Source organism: Ammospiza nelsoni, chromosome 13, assembly GCF_027579445.1.
Source record: "Ammospiza nelsoni isolate bAmmNel1 chromosome 13, bAmmNel1.pri, whole genome shotgun sequence".
In the NCBI taxonomy this organism is placed as follows: Eukaryota; Metazoa; Chordata; class Aves; order Passeriformes; family Passerellidae; genus Ammospiza; species Ammospiza nelsoni.
This window is the reverse complement of record NC_080645.1, coordinates 13,550,730-13,564,170: the sequence shown is the minus strand read 5'-3', so window position 1 is coordinate 13,564,170 and position 13,441 is coordinate 13,550,730. Positions and strand designations below refer to the sequence as shown.

The following is a 13,441-nucleotide window of genomic DNA, read 5'->3' as shown; positions in this document are numbered from 1 at the left end:
CACCACATGAAATCTAGACTATCTAAATGCAAATCTTTTCTTATTTGCTCAAAAGACAAAGATAAATACATTCAGACTGGTCATCTGGTCATGGAAGACCTATCAGATTTACCCATAGTAACAAAGCCTGATTCATTACTGAATTTTTCTACTTATATGTGGGAGGCTGCTAATACTGGTTTTGTTATGCAAGAATTATAAATATTCTCACTGAGAACTAATGACTTAATTTAGATGCACCAGCAGGATAGGAATAGCTGAAGGTTTTCCCAGCACATGAGAAGCAGTGGCCATGCAGAAGGTAATTACCTGACTCCAGAAATAAGTGGTTTTGAAGAGTGATAACCCATTAAAACAGGAACTGCAAAACACCCAAGGGCTCACAGTTAAAGCACAATTCACCACAGGGCTTGTCACTGTGGAAAGAAGGGTTATGTGTGCAACAAGAAGCTTATTAGGCGTTCAGGGTCTTTTTATTCTGATATTATTTTTATATATATGGAGTTATCAGTGCCTAACTTAGCATCTTTTTAAGATCCAATAAAAACACCCAAAGTTACAATGCCCTAACTTTTCCTCCTTAGATGCCTTGAAGGCCAGGTTACAGAAGTGCTAGTTGCTACAGCAAGTCCTGTGCAAGTGTATCTTCTAAAAGGGCCTCAAATTCATGGGGAAATGGGGGAAGAGAAATATTTCAAGTCTTAGAAACAACTTGTGGACAGTTACCAAGCTAAAAATGGGGTCTTTGGGTCGTCTGCTCACCAGTGATCATTTTCTCCATCAGACTCTGTGAATTTCTCTGTGATCCCACACTACCGGAACTGAAGAGGCATTTTCACTCAATTTTACCCCGATTTCCGTACTAATAATTCAAGATAAGCAAGAGGCATTCAGAGTGAAAGGAAGAAAAGGAAGCATTTACACAGTACCCTGTGTCTGGTTGCATTTGTGAATTTGAACTCTAGGCACATCCACAGACAAACACACATTTCTTCCTACTTTAGGCTCACTAGAGGGAATCAAAATTACTTCTCCCAGTGGGGTCTGGACAAGGTGGGTGAGACTATGAGAGCTATTACCACTAAACACCCTAAATTCCCCAGATCTGCAAAGTCCTCAGAGGAACTGTCCCTGCCCACAAGCACGACACTGAGGACAGGCACACAGCTTTTGTGAAGGGCTGGAAATTGCTGGAAATTGCTGGTGGCTTCACCCATGTGTTCCTCTGGAGAGCCCCTGGGTTCATTCATCCTTTTCCCTCTGCTGAAGGCTCAGGACCCTCCCTGCTCTCCCACCACCATCCCTTCATCAAGAAATCCCATCCATGGGAGAAGCCTCACTCTCTTCCTTTCTGTGCTGGTTTAACAAGGCTGATTTCTACTCAGCTGACACTTAGGACATGCCTTCTTGAACATGATGAAGAACTTGAGCTCTTGAACATCTCAAGCTGGGGCTGAGAGAAGTGCCTGAGGCTTTTCATTTGCTTGGTTTTGTTTTTCTGCCTTTTTCCAGCTTTTGGAGCCTTTGAGGTCCCCAAGCCAGGGGTCAGCAGTGGCACCACGGGCGCAAAGCCACCAGGCAGAGCAGCAGTGCCAGTTTCCGTGCAGGCAGCAGAGCTCCCTCTCCTCACAAGGGCACAGCTCCCTGGCCACTTTGTGGTGATGCTGATGTGCAAATGCAAAGCCATTTGTGTTCCCTTCTTGTCAGGAGCTCTCTGTGTGCCCCCATGGCTTGTAGTGCAATTTGCTATGAGACTTGTAGCACTGGGATGTGCAGACCTTTCCTTACACAGAATAGCAGCATAAATCTCATTTAATGAGCCCTTAAGTGACTAACAGAAATCTGTGAGCAGCTATTTAAAGGACAAGCCCTACTGGGATAGGAATGGGCACAATGCCATTGCCCTCATGGCTCTTAACCAAGAAGCCCTTTCCAAACACCAATTCCTGCTTCATTCATGCTTCCCTTTTTTCCTTTATTAGCTCTGCTACGTCCTCTGCAGGCCCTCAGCTGATCATTCAGACCACTGAAAGCTGAAACCTCCTCTCAGCATTTGTACTCTGGATTTCTTCACACTTCATTGGATTTCATTTCTGATAACAGGAGCTATTCAGGACAGCGTGCACGGAATGGCTTCATTCCCATCCTTCTCTAAGTATAATTTGAAGGGAGAACCAGAACAGTTTGGGCTTGGGCTTGGTACAGGAATCACAAGGAAGATGCCAAGTTGACTGAACCACAGTACTAACCCATCACTGGTCACTGTCAGGTGCAATACTGCCACTGCCAAATCCTCCTGCCATTTTCTGTAGGAGTTTTATAACCAAGGTTTCGGCATGTTTCCTTTTGCATCTCTCCTCTTCCAGGGCAGAGGTTGAGGGGAAACCCCCTAAAGCTCCATTGCCTGGGAATGGAGACCTGTGGGTGGGTCAGACAGGTGCCCATTGCCATGAGCAGCATCTGATAGTTACAGCAAACCCCACCCAACTAAAGCACTAATAATTACAGCAAACCCCACCAAAATAAAGCACTAATAATTACGGCAAACCCCACCAAAATAAAGCACAGATTCAAGCTGGCTGCACTTTGCATTTAGTTACACTCCAGGCATGGGGGCTGGGTAGTTGCTGTGAGCTGGAGATTTCCAGATAAAGCATCGGTTTTTGGGAAGATGCTTATCTATAATGGATTGTTAGCAGTTAGACTGTTCTGCCAAAATGAAACTCTTTTAATCTTTCAAAGAGGATCCTGGGCTATTTAATTGATTAGCAGCTTTCTAATGAGAGGATTAAGTACACAGTAGATAACTGAGATGATTGGCAGCTCTGCTGCTCCAGCCTAAAACAAGATGCTTCCTTTTCCCAGCACATTCCAATTAAATGATTAAGTATTGTTTACTGGGACTGGGAGGATTACAAGACAGTAGGTGGATTTATTAGCAGAGAAAGGAAAAACACTCCTACACAAAAGAAAAAGATTATTTTGAATGACTAACAGCCATGCCCCTGCAAAGCATGACTAGATCTAACAGAGTTATTCACTGTCAGGTTACACTCCAGCCCTTCTCCCTTTTTCAGAGCATTTGTCAGTTTATCCAGTTATCTCCAATGTGCTCAGCATTTCCAGGTGTCTCATGCAGACCATTTTCAAGTTTATCGTGTAGATAGTTACAAAACTACTTGATGTTGTCACTGGGGAAAAGGTTGAGAGCTTAGCTCACATTATAGACAGAATCTCACTCCTCTGGAACAGGAGACCAGGATGTTTTTTAACAAGAAGGAGCTGCTTCATTAGCAGCCTTTTAGTACATGTAGGCACTGAATGAAATCACCTAAACACAAGCACCTGAACATGGCAGGGGAAATAACATGGTTTAGCATCTTGCAGCAAGAACATCCAGTTTTACATGAATTAACAATTTATGTGAGAAGGTTTGGAAGAAAGGGGGAGGGGGAAGATGCTCTTAAATTCAAGCTATCAGGCTCCATAGTTACCGTGCCTGAGCCAGCCACTCTGCTTTATCACAATATGTGCCATTTTTACCAAGCTGGGGGAAAAAAAAAAAAATCAAGATGCTGAAAAGATTTCCAAATTTATGACCTCTTGACTGCACATTAAATGAGACTACTCCTTATCTTACAATCCCTTCCTTTGTCTTTTAGGTAAGCCTTTAACCCTCTGATCTCTGCATGGAAAAAGTTAAATGAGATGTTGTAGTAAAACCAGATGTCAAGAGCTGAAGTTTCGTTCAGATTTTTCCCTGCCCTATTTCTGCAGTGTTCCAGCACAGGTCTGTGAGAGTGGCTTTGGCACAGCTGAGGAAAGCAAGGGGTGCCAGCTCTGGGTGAAGCTGCCAGCCCTCCCTGCCAAGGGGGCTCTCCCCAGTATCCCCCATCCCACACTGAATAATGACCCATCTCAGCTGGTTCAGCAGAACAGCAAAGCCCCTGCCAGGGAGGGTTCCAGACAGGAACCTCTGCTCTGTGCACACCACAGAAATAAAATATTTTGGTAATCTCTGCACTTCTGTTTTTAACAGTCTGTCCAGGGCTCAGGGCCCCATCCTGGGATTCTGACAAAAATAAAAAGTGTGAGATTTTCGTTTTTCCTCAGAGGGCTGTGCACAGCACCTGCTGTGAGACATAAAAGCAGCAGGCTGATGCTTCCACTGTTCCTTGGAGCTGTAACAGGCAAAGCCATGAATAGGCTGAATTTCAACAAATCAATAAATTAAAGTCCAGAATGTCACAGAGAAATTGTGAAAAAGAGATCCCCAGGGGTACGAAATACAAAGATATTACCTCTGGCTCTGGAAACCTCTGAGCCCTAGTTTTCAGAGAGGCTGTACCAAGGGAAATATTCTTGCACATCTCCTGCAGCAGCTGCTGTGAGCTGCAGGAGGCTGGAGAGGGGCAGTGGGGAGCTGTGAGCCCAAAAGGCTGCAGAGGAACACACTGAGCTAATTATAATGAGTGGCAAACTCTGTTATCCAGAGTTCATCAAATATGAATGGTTGGTGACACTGGTCACCATGGCTGGCAAGTGTCAAGGAAAAAGCAGCATCTAAATAAATGTGAGGAGAACCCCTGGAGGATGCACAGTCACTTAGGTGTCACTTAGCTCCAGGTGCTTTGTGCCAGCTGTGCCCATGAAAAGGGAAGGGCAGCACTGATCCCATGGAGAGCACCCACTGTGCTCCCAAACACTGGAGCTGCAGGTCCTGGGCACTGCAGGCAACAAGAGTGGGAGCAGAGATGGAGAAAGCTCCTTCACCAGAGAGCACCTGGCCTTCCTTAAGAGATCCAGCCACTCTCCCTGCACTGAGGGTCAGGAGAGGCAGGACAATTGACCTTCTCACCCTTGGCAGTTCAAATACCTCCCAGCACCATCTCTGAAGTCAGACAGTCTGATGCCAAGAGCATAAACTCATTTTTTCCTCTTCACTCTCCTTGTATCACACAATTGCTCAGCTTTCCTAAGCAGCAAACTTCAGTATCTCATTACTCTGTCAGTTGCCATTACCAAGTGCCCACAGCTACATGGCATTTATTCTTATTTTGAGCCAGCTGGCAGCACCTCCTTACCCAGGGGCAGTGAGGATACCCATCCATGAGCCCCAGCAGAAATCAGGTATCTCCCTTTTAAAGCTGGAGGAGAACAACCAAACTCTCCCCTGTGCTCCTCTGCACGACCCTCCCACAGATCCCTCTGCAAACACACAGAGTTCTGATGCACATTTAATTTCCTTCTACAATTTTCTTCTACAACAAGGAAAGAATAGACACTAACTCTTGGGATTTTATCTAAAATAAAACTGCTTTTCAGGCTGTGGAAAGATCCTGGGGTTGGGCCCACTGACTCTTCTTTCCTTAAGCTTGTTACCTTTCCAGTTCTCCCTTTCCAAGTAATTTAATGAAGACTCATCCAGGTTATTCCAAATGCAAAGACTTGGCTGGGCTCAGTGCAGGTGTTCAGCTTTCCACAGGCACAATGTGTGCTGCTCTTTGATGTATGGTCCAGTCCCTCAGGAACCAAACTATTCATATTCCCAAGTTAGGTTTGTTTTGCAAAGCTACTTCAAGCTTACTAAAGGGTGGATCCTCATTTATCACTTACCTGTGATTTATTTTTATGTTGTTTTTGTGAAATTGCTCTTAATCTGGTGGATTCTGCCATGCCAACCTGCATACCAGGATCACTTCTGCTCTTAGACCATGTTTTCCAAAAAAACCCCCAAACCTTTTCTGATGTTTTGAGTGGATCAGTGTCAGACCCAGCAAACTGAGCAGCATTTAAACACTTGGATGTTACTATCAGGAAAAACAGTAATACTGACAATATTCCAATCAAGAAATGTGAAGTATGAATGCACAGACTTACCATTTTTGTCAGCTCTTCTGAAAATCTAGAATTGAAAGAGAGAGAGAGAGAAATGTGTTAGCTGTGTTGTCCAGCTTGGGGGTGAAGCCCTTTGCTCAGCCCCACACACAGGGCAGGTTCAAGTGCTCCAACCCTCAAGTTCAGGGTTTTACTGAGCTCACCCTCCCCAAATCTCAGCTCATTTCCCCCAGAGCAACACAAAATACTGATGGAATAACTGGAATAACTGGTGGAAATGCTTTCAGCACTTCCAGCACCTCCCTCACTTAAGGAAGCTAAAACCATGAATACAACACCAGAAAAATACACACTAAAAAAAATTCCCACAGCCGTGCAGCCAGTCCAGACAATTTCTCTGGAGTCAATACAATCTCTTAAACCAAGTTTCACAGCTCTGCACTTGTGAAAAAAAATCATTTACAACATTTTTTTTAAAGCAAGTCTCCTGCGTGGGAAGGAGATTATATTTAGACTTAAAACTACAGCGTGGAGAGCAGCCCACAGAGAGGAATCAAATGGCCATTTCAGAAGGAAAAAAATTGCAATAATGTGTAGCACTATAGAACTTGCCAGGGAGAAATAGGACAGAAACAACTGCAGTTTTTTCCACCAGTCTCATCTGAGGAATTGTCCCCTAACACTGAAATCAGCTGGTCACTTGGAGGGCTCTTGCTCTAATGGAGTTTTTAGCCACACACACTGATTGCACATTAATTAGCTAGCTCCCCTTACTTGATGTATATGTATTACTTAATTTTACACAGTCACACCCCTTAACAAAAATCCTCTCATGGATCTTCAACATCTGGAGTCCTTTGTAGGTGGCTGTTCCTCAACCTCCACTTCTGAATAAGCCAAATATCTTTGTTTTGCATAACTTCTACTTTGTCACCCCTGCAGAGCTGAGCTGCCATCCTGCCTGTGTTTTGCATGACTTCTGCATCCCTAAATTACATCCCTCATCTGCTTCTATAGGGCTGTGCTGTTTTGCTCTGCTGACCTTGCCAATAAAATGCAATTAATAGCAAAAGGCCTGTGCAAAGGCTGGAAAATTACAGGTGCCTGCCAATAATGGCCACTAGCACAGGTTGGCCATAGATTACAAAAAAATTAATCTGGGCATAAAAGGTAAAATATTCTCATCATCTCTTCAGGCCTGACCCTATTAATTTGAGCAAGAACAGAGATTTTAGTTGTACAAAGAAATTTCCCTGAGGAGGGAATAAAAGCACCAGCAAGACAGATCAGAGTCAGCCATAAAATAGAATCTCATATTTTCTGGGTCATAAAACCATTAAATAAAAAAAAAAAATACCAGAAGAGAAATTGCCGCACAAAACAAGAACCCCAAGAGACAAACTGAATTGCAGAACATGCTATTTCACTGAATATGGCTTAATTAAGGAACATTAATCATTCTTTTGTCCAAAGTCCTTGTGAGGCTCTGCAGCCCGGGGCAGAGTCAAAGCAGGACCTTCTGGTGCACTTGAGCAGAGGCAAAACCCCTCTGCCTGAGCCAAACCAAAGAGTTGGGAGCCACAGGAACTGCTGCAAGGATTACAGCTTGGGACCACAGCAAAACCCCTCTCGTGCTGACCTCCATTTTATAAGAGCAATTAGAAGGTTTGGGAGGGAAAATCCAACCTCTCTCCACACTTACAGATTTTATTGATGATTAATTTGGGTTTGAAAGGCCAGCCAGTCATGGCTTGTCTATGGGAAGAAGGAATAAACCCCAGCAGGGCCCCAGCAAGCTGCTGGCTTTGGCACACATCCCTCACTGTGCTCAGTATGCTCTGCCCACTGCATGAAATATTCCTCTTGCCATGGCTTGGACACCCCAAATCCTCACTCCCCACGAGCACCTCCAGATGAGGCAGCTCTCTTCCTGGGTGCTGGTTATTTCTGGGGTTTTTGTTTCATCAGCACATCCTTCTGTTGCTCTTCCCACTGCTTTGAAACCAAGGCATTACAGCCAGGAGCAATGCCTGTCCTAAGGTCCCAGGGGAGATCACCATCCCACTAAGCACAGCTGGCAGAGGGAGAATGGGGAGGCAAAACCAATTGGAAAAATGTAAATTAAAGCAGAAGAAAGGCTCAACCTGCAGTGCTCCTTGCAAGGAATACTTGGAGCAACAGGAAAAAAAAAAACTAAGAAATGGAAGAAATGTTTAGAAATTGAAGTATTTATATCCAGCTGCACTAAGTGAATATTTTAGGGCTTTAACTCTCTCAGATACTCCCTAAAGTATGACTATTAGTAAATGAACACGATGTGTTGATGAAAGATCACATCAGCTGTGTTACTTATCAAAGTTTATTCCACAGGACCAAGCTGCTTGGCTTTTATTGCTAATGAGCAGGATTTATTCTCTCAACTTAATTGAAGCACCTAAAATTTGCACACATAAAAAAAAAATAAATAAAAACTGGGACACCTGGAGGGAAAAAACAATTTAAGACAAAGTAATCTGTCAGCACAGGCAGACACTGCATCAAGGTATGAGCACTGGAATGAGCATTGGGAGCCTGATAAAGATGTAATATGGTCTGTGATAGCTTGGCAGTGCTGCCAAAATGCTGCTGCTGTGAAGACCCAGGATTTATGCTCTAGATCAGCAGAGTGCCCTCCCCCACCCAGCCCAAAGACACCTTCTGCTCAGGTCCTGGATTTGTTGCTCCCCTGTGGGAAGGAGGTGGTGAGACTCCATAAGGGAAAGGTGGGGATGGAAGGGAGCCCCTCACAGCTTCCCTATGGGCGGGAGAGCAGACCCATGATGGTGCCAGGCTCCCAGGGGGCTGGGGGCAATGACAGCTCCAGAAGAACACCAGTGAGGCTGCTGTGTCATTCCAAGGCAGAGCTGCAGCAAAGCAGCAGCTCCATCTCCTCCCAGCAGCAAAGGCACTCAGACTCAGCCCTGGAGGTCAGGGGGAGAGGAGCCAATGAAATATGGATGGAGAGGTGCCCTGTGCTGCCAGGCCCCCAGCAGCCATTGGCTCCCCGTGCCTGCACGGGGCCGGGACCGTCCCCTGGCTCAGCCTGGCCAGGGATGCTCTTTCCGCTCCATCACCCCCTGTTCCCAACCGGGGGGCACTGCAGGATCTCGGATGGGAAATGAGGAATTATCCACTCCAAGTACCACAGCCACCATCTCCCCCATCAGCTGTGCTTTGAAGCTGTTAAGCAAAGCTCCTGAAACACAGGCTAAGTCACACAGGGAGCCCACAGGATGCCCACAATATGGGCATTAACCCATTTCATAGGATTTATACAGGCAGTGCATTCAGTTTGCTGTCTGTGGCTCACTTAACCCATTTACCAGTGGTTTAGATGAATATAAACACTATTTTCTCTAAAGCAAAGAACTTCTGTCAAGATTTCCAATAGGTTTTCTCTAAATGTGTGTTTTTGCTATTCTCTCAAATGGCTACTGTAGATATTTAACTGCCAGAAGTAAGCAATTCAAAACCCTGGTGGTAATAATAAACTTGAAAAAAAAATGATGGTTTCAAATTTAAACATTATATCTGCCTTCTCAAAGCTCCTGGATGAGAACATGCCACACTGGAGGCTTCTTAATGAAGGGTTTCTCACGAATTTTATTAAATTCACAATAGCACTCCCCTAAGAAGCCCAAGAATTATTAAAGGTTTGTGGAGTTTATAATCCCTTCACCAGGTTAATAAGATGTTGATATAAAATAGAATGCAGCTGAGCTGAAATTCTGTTTTCCATCATAATCTGGGTGCAGAATAGAAGACAAACATAATCATGTCTCATGCATGAGGAAAGCCTCTGGATAAGAAGGCATCCAGAGACCCACACAGACCTAAAAATATTGTTGATCCTCATACTATGGTCCTGCATTCCTGTCCTGGCTTTCTGTTCCTCTCCCTACAAGTCTTGACACTTCCTTTGGGGTTGGGACAAGGTTTTGTATCAGGTATGGCCTTTATTTCTCAAACTTGAGGCACCAGTAGGAATCTCCTCTCTGTTGCTCTTTCTGGTGAAAATGTGAGAAAATAATGACCTGAAGCTTTGTCACTATAGACTATGTCTTTAGACATCCCCAGGTTGAGTGTTCCCCATGCAAGAAGAAAGGTTTTACTTTGTGTTTCAGTAAGGAATATGCCACTGGTGTAGAAATACTGTCCCATCTGCACTGGCTCCCCACAAAACAAGGCTGTGCAGAGCTCCAGGTCTCTGGGCATTTTCCCACTTCAAAGCAGATCCTTTTTCTTTTTCCCTTCCTCCCCAAGAGAAGAGCAGCTGACACCATGTCCCAACCTGTGCTTTCACTCTTACCTTCTCTTTGGACTTCACCTGGCTGTCCTAAATTAAAGTTTCATGAGAGAGGTGAGAGCTGCAGCTGATGTTCTGACCTGCTGACGTTCAGCACTAGAAGTTACTTTTCTGTTCAGCTGCATTTCAAGCACCCACTTGCAAAGGCTGGAGATCAGAGGAGAAGGGATGGGCTCTCCTGTGTGATCCTGTACCTGGCAGTGAGCAGCCCCTGAAGGAAGAGAGCCTGGCCTGCCCTGGCCCTCCTCTCCAGCTGTGCCTGCAGGTACAGCTCAGGGGAAGATGTCAAACCATGGATTTCACAAAGGGAGGATAAAGGAGGAGGAAAAGAGCCCTCCCAGCTCACTCACAGTGAGGAGGTAAACAAGGACAAGGGAAGGGGAATGAAGGAACCTTGAAATAAACCTCAACAAACAAAATGAAAACATTTTAGAAGAAAAAAGGTCAAAACAGAAGAGGAGTGAGAAGGGATTCCTGGGATTCTTGTGGCTGAAAGAGCCTTGTTATTGAAGGCTGCCCTGGAAATCATGGCATTGACAGAATGGCTGGAAATGGCAGTTCTGGATGTACATTAGGAAATGGACCATTGGCACAACCCAAATTCTCTGTATTTTCTATCCAGACACCTCACCCAATCCCATGGGGCTGAAGAAGCACAAACCAGAGTTGGCCACATAAGTGAGGTTGCAAGACTAGCTGTAAGAATGAGATGGATTTGAAATTATCTTTCTGTCAAATAATAAAAAATCAGATAAGGGTCAAAATTAATTTTCAGGAAACAACAGGGTAGATAAAACAGAAAGCTTCGTCTCATCTGAAATGAATGGAACTGTGTTCTTCAGGAGTGTTTAAAATAAAGCCAAAAATCAATGTATTGGCAAGAAAGGAGGCAGGGAGGCCAGTGCTGCTTGGGGCTCACAGTCCTGCCATGGGGATGCTCATTCATAACCAAGGCTGAGCCTCATTTTAGATGCCAAGCAGGAGATGAGCTGTGAACCAGATGGAGCATCTGCAGCTGCTGTGACTGACCTGCCTCAGGTGCTCTGGGGTTCCCACTTCTGCTGCCAGCTCAGGCTTTGGCAGTGACAGGAAGGCAGGAGGGGATGAGCAAGGGCAGTAGATCAGCCAGCTCTGAGGCACTCCCAGAGAGAGCAGCACCTGCCTGGACATGGCCTGTGCCTCCAGGGCCATCCTCCTCAGCTCTGTGTGCACATGCACTCATTCACACTCAGCAAATACAACCTCACAGAGAATATACACCCACATAATGTATCCTCCTTTTCACAAGCATTGTGACATTGAGGATTTGTTCTTGACTGGAAATGCCACCATCTCCTCGTGTGGGTTGGAGCAGCTCTGTGACAGTGTTTAATACAGGGGGTTTGTCCCTGTGGGTGCAGGAAGCCCCAGATATCCTGTGTCCATCCACAGCCTGTGCTGTGAGTGGGAATTCCTGCTGCACAGTGCACAGCCCTGAGCCTTGGGCTCCTGCAGCTGAAGCAGACCCAGAGAAGGCACCTGAGGGTGGGCACAGGATGGGTGCAGACCTCTGGCTCAATCTCAACCCCTTATGATGAATTGTCCAATGTAAGAACTGACCATTCATTCATTCATTCATGCTGAACTAGTAAACACTATTCAACCTTTTTAAATCTTTACCTAAAAGGCCTGAGGCAAAGTAAAAGAAAAGCACAGAAGCCAGCCCAAAGTTAAGACTGATCCTCCAGTGGCAGTAGCCAGGCTGGTGGCAGGAGACATCTCAGCCCCTTGCTGTGTTTTGTTCCTCCTCAGCCTCAGTTTGGTCCCACAACAGCACAGTTGTGTTTCTTCGGTGGGAAGAGCCCAGGAAAGTTTGTTCTGACACACCAGACACCCTCATGGAGGAGTCAGAACAAGAACACTGGGGATGGATGAATTAAAAGAAAGCCAGAAGAGAAAGAAGTGGTGACTAAGGTACTATTGGTGTCAAAGCCATTTTACCTAATTCATAACCAAGCCCAAGCTTTCCCCTCCTCCTCCAGCCCCCAAGAAACTGCCCACATAGCTCATGGAAACCTGTTAGTTAAACATTAAATCTTTCAGGTCTTTTCCTTCTTCCTCCCTCATGGAGAAGCCGCTCTGCTGCATGGCTGGGACTGCTGCTTCCCCAGCACATCCATCAGCAAAAATGTGAAGGAGTTAAATGGAAAACAGGTTATCATCCCTGAGCGTTCAGTGGGATGCTTGTTACTTTCATGCTAATGTGTGAAAATTAAGCTAGATAGGTGTTCCCTGTTGAAACCCTTTGTATGAAAGGGGGGTCTGCAGTGCACTTGAAGAGCCCATTACAGCGAAGCCACAGCTTCAATGGCCTTTGCTATTGTGCCTGGAGAAAAAGGAGAAAATCAAGTTCTAAGGAAGAGGGGAAAAAAAACCCCTAAGCTCTCAAATCTTACATTTCCAGAATCCATTTCTACTTTCAGCAGGTGAGAAAGGGCTCCCAGTACCATTGTGAAAGGCAAAAATGATCAGGAGCTGCACGCCCAGCTCTATTGTACTTCCCACTGAAATAATACAATGCTCTACTGTGTTTCCCATTCTGAAAGTTCATTACTCTTTTCCTAATCTCAAAGCTCAAAGTGAAAAAATAAATCACTTAAAGATAGTAAAATTGAATGGATAAGATACCATTTTGGTGGCAAAACACTCCTAACTCAAGAAACCTCTTAGATAAATTTAATGTTGCTTCCTAATTGCATTTGCGCTCTGAAACTCAGATTCCAAATTATTGTAAGATTTTGGCAATTTCAGGACAGATTAAAAAACAAAACAAGCCAAAGCAATAAAAATATAGAAAAAAATCCCAGGAATTCCCTCCTGAACAAGTTAATTTAAAAGAATTAGGGTGTGAGTTGCACTTGTTTTTCCAGAAGCTCACTCCCCCAGGCTGCAGCTGCCCACCTGCCGGCCCCAACACGGGCAGCATCACCCACCCATCCATCCATCCTGCTCTCTGAGCTGCTTTTGGCAATTAGAGACAATGGTTCTTCAGGGAACCTCAGCGCCTCCCAGCTCAGGATGCTCAGAGAAGGAAGAGTTTCAGACTCTCCAGCCCACGCCAATGCCTACGGGTTCAGCAAATTATTTACAGAGTGTAAGGGCTTGCCTTGATGAGCTACTACTGCCTATCCTATCTCTGAGGAGAGCATGAGTTATCTTTTACTACAGCCAATGCTTCAGTAGTTTATTTTGCATTAATTACTTCTTTTTTATTTATTT

At 45.0% G+C, this 13,441-nt stretch overlaps 1 protein-coding gene across 1 annotated transcript in view; it reads right to left on the bottom strand.

The window, feature by feature from the left end:
- Nucleotides 1-13,441, bottom strand: part of NECAB2 (N-terminal EF-hand calcium binding protein 2) — a 70,397-nt gene that overhangs the window by 55,620 nt on the left and 1,336 nt on the right. The window contains exon 2 of the mRNA XM_059481540.1: nucleotides 5,881-5,905. Coding sequence (XP_059337523.1) covers nucleotides 5,881-5,905 — 25 coding nt within the window. The remainder of the gene's footprint in view (nucleotides 1-5,880; nucleotides 5,906-13,441) is intronic.